Raw genomic sequence first — 8953 nt, 5'->3', positions numbered from 1 at the left:
CTATTAATACGTGTGTGTTGAATTTAGGGTGTTCATATTATATAAGTCCGAATAAAGAATTGTTCAGTACCTATGAAAATTATGATGGTGTAAACGGTGTCATGGGAAACGATCTTATATGTAAAACTGTTGGTATTGGGACTATTAAGATTCAGACTAGTGATCATAAAATAAAGACCCTAATTAATGTTCGACATGTTCCTCAACTGAAGAAGAACTTAATATCTTTAGGCATTTTAGATGTTAAAGGTTTGAAGTTTAACAATAAAGAAGGAATATTGTACATCAGTAAAAGTTCAAAAGTAATACTGAAAGGTATCAAACATAATACCTTATATATAATACAAGGTAAGACGCTGAATGGTTTTACTATGGTCACATCCAAATCTGTGAATCAACACCCTGATATAACTAAGTTGTGGCATATGCGACTTGGACATATGGGTGAGAGGGGGATGCAAATTCTGTCCAAACGGGATCTTTTATTTGGCCACAAGGTTACCAACCTTGTATTGTGTAAACACTTAATTTTTGGAGAAAATCATGTAATAAGTTTGGTAAGGGACTTCACAAAACTAAGGGCACAATAGATTATACCCTTTCTGATTATTGGGGTTCGGCTCGAGTTGAGGGTATATGATGTTATAACTATTTTGTAACATTTATAAATGATTACTCAAGGATGACCTGATTGTATTATCTAAGACATAATAGTGAGGTATTTAAGACCTTTAAACATTGGAAGGCACTAGTGGAGAATCAAACTGGAAAGAAGGTTAAGAGGCTACGAATAGATAATGGACTTGAATTCTGTTTATCTGAGTTTGATGAGTTCTACAGGGATATGGAGATTACAAGACATCACACTATTCGAGGTACACCACAATAGAATGGTGTAACAGAAAGGGTGAATCAAACACTACTAGAGAGACTTAGAAGTTGTTCTCTAATACTGGATTGGCTAGGAAGTACTGGAGTGAGACTGTCTTAACGACTTGCTATTTGATAAATTGTGCACCTCATACAAGAGTTGATTGCAGAATCCCTTATGAGGTATGGTTGGGTAACGTCGTTGATTATTCTCACTTGAAGGTTTTTGGGTGCACAATTTACTATCATGTTAGTGAATGGAAGTTGGGACCAAGGGGAAAATATGGTATCTTCATGGACTATGGATATGGAGCAAAGGAATATAAAATTTGGTCATCTTTTGAAGGTAGAGTAATCCTCAATAGAAATGTCACATTTAATGAGATGTTTATACTAAGATCATCTATCAAGCCATCAATAGCTGATGAAAATGATAGTACCAAGAAAATATTATAGATTCAAAAATTGAAAAACCTTATTTGTTTTGAGTTTGATATGAAAGATCTAGGTGAAACACAAAAAATTTTGAACATGAAAATAATAAGAGACCGAGTTCAAAAGAAGCTATTCCTTTTATAGAAGAGTTATATTTTGAAAATTTGTCTCATTTTAGGATGAGTACAACAAATTCTCTAAATACTCATGTGGTTGTTACTGCTCATCTCTTTGTGTTCTTACCCTAGTTTGAAGTTGAGAAGTCACACATGTCTCATGTATTGTATATTAGTGCAGTGGACAGTTAGTGTATGTTATTATTGTCTGCACTAGACCTGATATTTCATATTCAATTAGTGTTGCTAGTAGGTTTATGTCTCAACTTGGTAAGGAACACTAACAAGCGATAGAGTGAACATTTTTTTATTTGAGAGGCACATCAGATGTTGGTCTCATTTATGAGATTAACAACCGTAATTGGTTATTCAAACTCAAATTATGCTGCAAATATCGATGGTAGAAGATCAATGACTGGTTATGTTTACACCCTTGGTGACTCTGTGGTTGGTTAGAAGACAACATTATAGTCGACTTTGATGTTGTCCACTACCGAGGCTGAGTATATGAAACTAACGGAAGTAGCCAAGGAGGGTATATGATTAAAAGGATTAATTAGTGATCTTAGTATCCATCACGATCAGATAATTATTTTTTGTGATAGATTAAGTGTTATCTGGTTGGCCAAGGATCAAATGCATCATGATAGAACCAAACATATTGATATTCGTTATCATTTTTTTCGTAATCCGACTGACATGTTTAGCAAGCCGGTCCCACTTAACAAATTCACCAATTGTTTGGACTTGCGAAATGTTGACAGTTGGAAGTAGCTTGATAATGCTCATCTTGTTGGGTGATACTAAGGCAATGTGATATAGGAATTAATATCAACCATTAATTCTTTACATTTTATATTAATTTCCGTTACATCACCATTATTCCTTGATTACGCTTATTTAAGTGATGTGCGTTTTCTTGTAATTAACATATTAAAAGTTGTAATCTTTTTCATTTGAAGAATACTTTTCATTTTGATAATTGAATTCTCTCTCTTCATCTGTTTTTTCTTCATCTGTCATTGATCATCATTTTCTTTCATTCCACAAAACATTAACCAATAAACATTCATTTCTTCCCTCTTAATTCAAATTTTGTTTTATGAGAAATTTTATTTTTTATGTAACATAAACATCCAAAAACTTTTAGGTTAGTAAAATCTGGTTTTTGTTTATAAAGTTTATAATACGGACTGTCCCATTTTAAAACTTGTGAAGGAGTTCTATTTATGATGTAGGTTGGCATAAAGATTGAAAAAGACCAAAAATATGAATGTCTTTATGCTTGAATCATTAAGGATCTTACAATTTGGAGAAGATGTTGGTGATTGCGCTCAACCACCCCATTTTGTTGTGGGGGTATAAGGACAAACTTTTGATGTAAAATATCATTTCTTTTGAATTTTTTTTTGACATTCATTATTTAAAAATTCACTATCAATGTCAGTTCTAACAATTTTAATTGATGATTCAAATTGTGTTTTAATTATGGAAAAAACTCAATAAATATTTGTGTAACACAATGTTTGGTTTAATCATGTATGTCTAAGTAAATCTACTATATTCATCTATAATTGTAATCATATAAGGACAATTAATAAGTGTGATTTCTTTATATGGCCCACATACATCCATATGAATCAATTCAAAATATTTAAGAGTCATTGATGTACTAGAATTGAAGTGTAATCTTTTCATTTTAGAGATTGGACAAACATCACAATGAACATTTTCATCTTTATTAAACTAAAAAACATGTTTAAGCGCAACATCAGATAAATGTTCAAGTCTTCTATAAAGTAACATGAAATCAATACATGAATTAGAGACATTTTTTTTGTAACAGTTTCATTTTCTAATAAGTAAAGATTTTGAGATAATTCTCCTTTGCCTATGAAGCTATTGTCTCTAAGATCCTGCAATAAACATTCAGTAATAGAGAATTGACATTTAATATTATTTTTCTTGGAAAGTCTAGAAATTGAAATTAGGTTATGTGAAAAATCTGACACGTGCATGACATCAAATAGTTTCAATTTATCATTAAGTTTAACGGTTCCAATTTATTTTACACGCTTAGTTGATCCATCAGGTAAAAATAAAGGCAAATTACTAATATTTCTCACTCCAGTCATGCAACTTAGATTTGAACATATATGACAACTAGCTTCACTATAAATGATCCAAATGAGTTTATTTTTGTGATTATTATGCACAATTAAGCTACATACACCTATAAAATTGTTATTAGAAAATTTACCTTCATAATAGTTGTCTTTGGCTTTTCCTTCAGCAAGTAGTCCTTTCATGACTTCCTTTGATGACAACAACAAACTCAACACTGTTAATCTTGGTAGAGGGTTTGGAAGAATATTATGGTTGTTCCTCACCGAATGAAAAAAGGAGTATTAGTTGCATTTGAAGAATTTCTTTCCTTTGATCTCTAAGTCTCTTTTCACCAGTTAGGGTAATCAATTAATTTGAAACACCCTTCTTGATTATGTCCCTCAGTTCTACAATAAGTGCAGTATGAGGAGAATGCTCCTTTGTTATTATTTTTGCTTGCAGACTGTCTTCCTCCTCTACCTTTATTATTTCTTTCCATATTTTGTCCCCTTTATTGGTCTGAATTATCCTTCATTAACATAGCAAAGTTTTCAGTTTGTTCCATCGTTAATGACTAAACTTTTCTTTGCCTTTCTATACTCAGCAACACCAACACCGCATACACCCGATTAATAACTGGTTTTGGGTCCATAAGGAGTATTTGTTGTCATTTATGATCATAATATTCATTTAGACCCATAAGAAAATGTGAGTTTATTAATTAGAAGTGTCCTGTTGAATTACAAGTTTTACCATTTTACAACAGCAATGTGTTTTTAGATCACAATCACAACATGGTAATGGCTCCAAGACCATGATCTCATCCCATAGCTTCTTAATCTTAGAATAGTATTTTTCAATTGAAAGAGTAACTTGTCGTAGATTGCTTATTGCCTTCTGAATCTGAAAAGATTGTGGGCCATTATTTTATTAATATTGCTCTTTTACATCAATCCACAAATCCAACGTAGTGGTAGTTGATGAATAGTTAACATTTATTTATTCAGAAACAGTGTTCAAGATTCAAGATCGTACTAAGCAATTTACCTTTCTCCACCAATCAAATTGTTCAGTATCTTTTGGAGCCACGAATGATCCATCTATAAACCCTAGTTTTGACTTTACTTATAGTGCTAACCTGATACCACTACACCAACCAATGTAGTTTCCATTATTGAATGTTGATGTGCAGATAATGCTTCTTGGATTGTCCGAGTTCCTAATCGTAAACAAATAATTAGAGTCATGCTTCTTCTTTGCTGCCATTTTAATCGGTTGAGTAATTTCTTCATATGGTTGAATAATTTCTTCGTTTGAATCATTCGTCGAGGAGAATGACGAATCACTATCGGAATCAGATGTTTTTCCTTTAATCTCTTCATGCCCTTCTTGATCTTCAAAAGAATCCAGTTCTAATACCATATAAAAGTTATGAGATTGAGAGATTTAGGGTTTGAAAGAAGAGAAATTAAACAAAAACGTGACTCCTCTCTTGGAACAAGAGTGGCCTATTCATTTTATATATCATAATATACAATAAATCCTTAACAAATTTAAGTCTTTACAAATAAGCCTTTCACTTTTATAATGTTTTATTTATTACATATTATTACCTACTTAAATTATATTTAAATCAGACATTTTAAAATCGTAAAATTATAAGATTTTAAAAGTTAAATCAGATTTTAAAAACATTACCTATTACATAGTTCTCTAACAAGATTGTATTTATGGTGTATAATCATATGTAACGTTACATTCTTACTTATTGTGTATATTATTATTTGTTTTTTCTTTTCTCTCTTCTTCATAAAAACTGTGATATAAAAAATAATTGTTGAAAACACTAAAAAAAAAAAAATTCACATTGACTGAGATTACAAAAACACCCTTGTCTTGAGGGCCTTTGTTACAAAATGTTAATGGACCAAAATAAGCAAGTCCCTTTAGAAATGCACAACCAATTAAAAGTGAAGGTGATGGATAATGACACTTGCCAAACTAACAGACAAAGTAGCTAGCTAGGTTTGATCTTCAATATGTATAAAATTCCAAACCAAAATTGGAGAATTAACGCAAAAAAGAAAGCAAGAAAAAGTAATTAAGGGCTTGTTTGTTTGGATATATATATAATTCAGAAAGAATTTATTTAAACATGAACAACACAGAGAGTGCTAGCTTCAGAGCCGGTGAGGCCAAGGGCCAAACCCAGGTTTGTATTATTATTATTATTATTAATATTTGATTCTTTTGTTAAAATATATAATAATAATAATTTATTAATTCAGGAAAAGGGGAACCAATTGTTGAGCAAAGCTGGGGATGCTGCACAGTCCGCCAAAGAAGGCCTACAAGAGGTAACACATAACCCACGTTAGGGTGCCCTTCCCTTCTACTAGAATCGAAAAGTTATTATGATTGTAAGGTGTCGGACTAGTTTTTCTTAAATAAAATATTGAATTTTGGATTGTAGGCAGGTTCACAGGCGAAGGCAAAAGCCCAGGGGGCTGCTGATGCTGTGAGGGATGCAGTGAACAGCAAGTAGTGCAACACGATTATTCGAAAATTTAGAACAATAAAAGGACAGATTTCCTATAATAGATGATTTTTTTAAAAAAATTTGTTGGATCATCGTCAATAACTTACCACCCAGTAAGAAAGGAATTTGATCGGGTGTTTTATTCTATGAAATAATTCATTATTCTTATCAATAACACGGAATTTGAGTTTATCTGATAATGTTTTTTATTCAATATAGTTTTCATGATCTATCCCATTAATATTTAAAAACAAGTGATTAATCCACACATGGACATGATAATTATGATTCACCAGATGTTTTGCTGGCCCGTCTACAAACAAATCATGTTTTATTTGGATAATTTTGATAGAATATTCATGATTAATATGATCACATGTGAAATGATTATAAAGATAGTTTAACAATGCAAAATTCCCCATCTAACATTTAGAATTTGGGTAGATTAATTGTGAGAAAAACAGGTTATAAATAAAAAATTATTTATAAAAATATAAAAGTTCATATAATTTTTCGATATAAAATATCACCCTAGTTCCAATTTGTTGATCTCTCAAATTGCACCGAGTTTTGAACTTAAAATTACATTATTTTCTCTTAATCTTTGTAGGTTGTTTCATTGTTTTGAGTTTTTTATTTTAATAATTTATGAAAATTAAGAAAAATAGATGATAATGTTTCACTTTATTATTTTTTTTATTATATATTTTTTTTTCTGAAAGGTTTGCAAGTTGCATCTAAACTTGCTGGGCTTGGAAGTATAAATGAGTTATTATATATTTGAGCCCAATACAAATTTAGGGTTTCAAAATTAATAAAATAAAATAACAATTGTTTTCTTTTTCTTTTTATTGCATGGAAAGTGACTTACCATTGAGAACTTCCACTACAAAACAATACAATTCTTATGACAGAATGACTAGAATTCAAATTCTTTTAATTGAAAAATATTCATCCAGCCTCATTTATATTTCTTTCTTTGTCAAATTGATGGAGACCCGTCAAAGAACAAAACGCGATGAAAACGACCTTTCACTGTGAAAAAAAATCACTAGCAAGTAAATGCATTTTGCAATAGTGTGTGAATATCAGAATCTTAGTTGGAATTATTGTTTTTTTGCACCGTTTTGTTCCACTTGCATCTATACGTATTAGAATTTAGCATTGAATATGTTAAAAGACAAGACAACCGAAATTATAAACGTAACATGTGACAAATAAATGCCATCATATCGCGATGATTAGTAGCTTTAGCCGCGGATACCATGCATACTTTTCTCCATTTGTCAGCAGATTTTTTGAAATGAAGATGAAAAGGAGAGAGGTTAATGGGGGACCATTAAAGCATGAAGTTCAAAGCTTGTGACATGTTAATCTTTTTAGCCTTATCTTTCTGCCACACCAGAAAAGGAAAATTATTGAAGAATCTTAAGACAGTGTTTTTTTAGATGTCCTTATATATATATATATATATATATATATATATATATATATATATATATATATATATATATATATATATATATATATATATATATATATATATATATATATATATATATATATATAATATAATTTTTTAAACCTTTTTTTAAAACACTTGCACATTTTCATGTTTCAAATGTTTAATTGAATGGCCTATAATCAAAGTCCAAACGGTTTACTCACCATGTCTATTAGTGTTTGTTTCATTCAATAAATGACTTGTATCATTTCATAAATAAAATTTAATGGTAGAAAAAAATAGTAAAAAACAAAACATATTAAATAAAATATTGACAATTGAACGAACAATGCCATACAATTTTTTCATTAGAAGAAAACAGAGTGAATGATGCGGTGCGAGTCGAAGAGGCGTTTATGCGAAAGTTGCAGCATCCGAAAATATCTCGCAAGTGTCAGATTTCGACGATTGCCTAGTGTTTTTCGGGCGGAAACGTTTAGGGGCTCAAAATCGCATTTTTATTAGTTTCGGGTGTTTTTTTGCAATTTATTAAAAGTTGTTTATTTCTTTTGCAAGCTAGGGTTTGAGTATTTAAAAGAATCTTAAAACACTTTGTTAGGGGAAGATTATTAATCAGAAAACGAGGTTTCCTCAATATCTATCAACTTTCGGTATTCGTAAGAATCAACGAATCTTGATAAAGGTTCATCCTAGCCACGCACGCTGCATCAGTTGGTATCAGTTTCCAGTCGACCCTGAGGTATGCCGCCCCGAAGACAGCCGCGCAACCCTACCCCTGGTGCTGATGATGGTGACCTTGCTGAGTTGCGACGTGAAAACGCTGAGTTTCGCCGTGATAACGACGATTTGAGGCGGCAGGTTGAATGGTTGACGCAACGGATGGATGCATCTATGCACATGCACCACCCTGAAGATGATGTTACGATGACAGATGAAAACCCTTTCGGTGGTCTTCGGAATCGATCCCCTGAACGCCCCAATCATCGCTGGGAGCAGGCTTTCAGGGTGGACATCCCTAAGTTCGATGGTAGTCTATCACCGGAAGAGTTTATTGATTGGCTTTCTCAGGTTGAAGAGATTCTGGATTTCAAGGAAGTTCCTGCAGATCGTCGTGTACCCCTTGTTACGATCCGCTTACATGGTCGTGCACAAGCATGGTGGCAGCAGTTGAAACAGACACGTGTTCGTCATGGTAAGGCAAAGCTCACGAATTGGGACAAATTCAGGAAGCATATTAGGGCTGCGTTTCTACCATATAATTACGAACGTAACCTGTACCAGCGGTTCCAGAATCTTCGTCAGGGTTCTCGTTCCGTGGATGACTATTCCACTGAGTTTTACACCTTTGTGGCTCGTGTTGACCTGTCTGAGTCCCCTCTCCAGTTGGTTTCTCGCTATATTGGTGGCCTTCGCCTCCAGTTG

General features: G+C 32.3%; 1 protein-coding gene across 1 annotated transcript; it reads left to right on the top strand.

Annotated features, from left to right (window-relative positions):
- The first annotated feature begins 5682 nt into the window (after nt 1-5682).
- Nucleotides 5683-6078, top strand: LOC124910141 (late embryogenesis abundant protein 2-like). The gene is made up of 3 exons (XM_047450760.1): nt 5683-5739; nt 5816-5884; nt 6001-6078. The coding sequence occupies exons 1-3, from the start codon at nt 5683-5685 to the stop codon at nt 6070-6072; spliced, it is 198 nt and encodes a 65-aa protein (XP_047306716.1). The 3' UTR covers nt 6073-6078.
- Nucleotides 6079-8953: the final 2875 nt, after the last annotated feature.

Source organism: Impatiens glandulifera, chromosome 1, assembly GCF_907164915.1.
Source record: "Impatiens glandulifera chromosome 1, dImpGla2.1, whole genome shotgun sequence".
Classification (NCBI taxonomy): domain Eukaryota; kingdom Viridiplantae; phylum Streptophyta; class Magnoliopsida; order Ericales; family Balsaminaceae; genus Impatiens; species Impatiens glandulifera.
The sequence above is the reverse complement of the archived record's forward strand: the minus strand, read 5'-3'. Positions and strand labels throughout refer to the sequence as shown.

Excerpts from the sequence above, each read along its gene's own strand:
- LOC124910141 (XM_047450760.1), top strand. The coding sequence starts at position 5,683 with ATGAACAACACAGAGAGTGCTAGCTTCAGAGCCGGTGAGGCCAAGGGC. Across the intron at positions 5,740-5,815 it reads AGGCCAAGGGCCAAACCCAG|GAAAAGGGGAACCAATTGTT; the intron begins GTTTGTATTATT and ends TTATTAATTCAG. Across the intron at positions 5,885-6,000 it reads CCAAAGAAGGCCTACAAGAG|GCAGGTTCACAGGCGAAGGC; the intron begins GTAACACATAAC and ends TTTGGATTGTAG.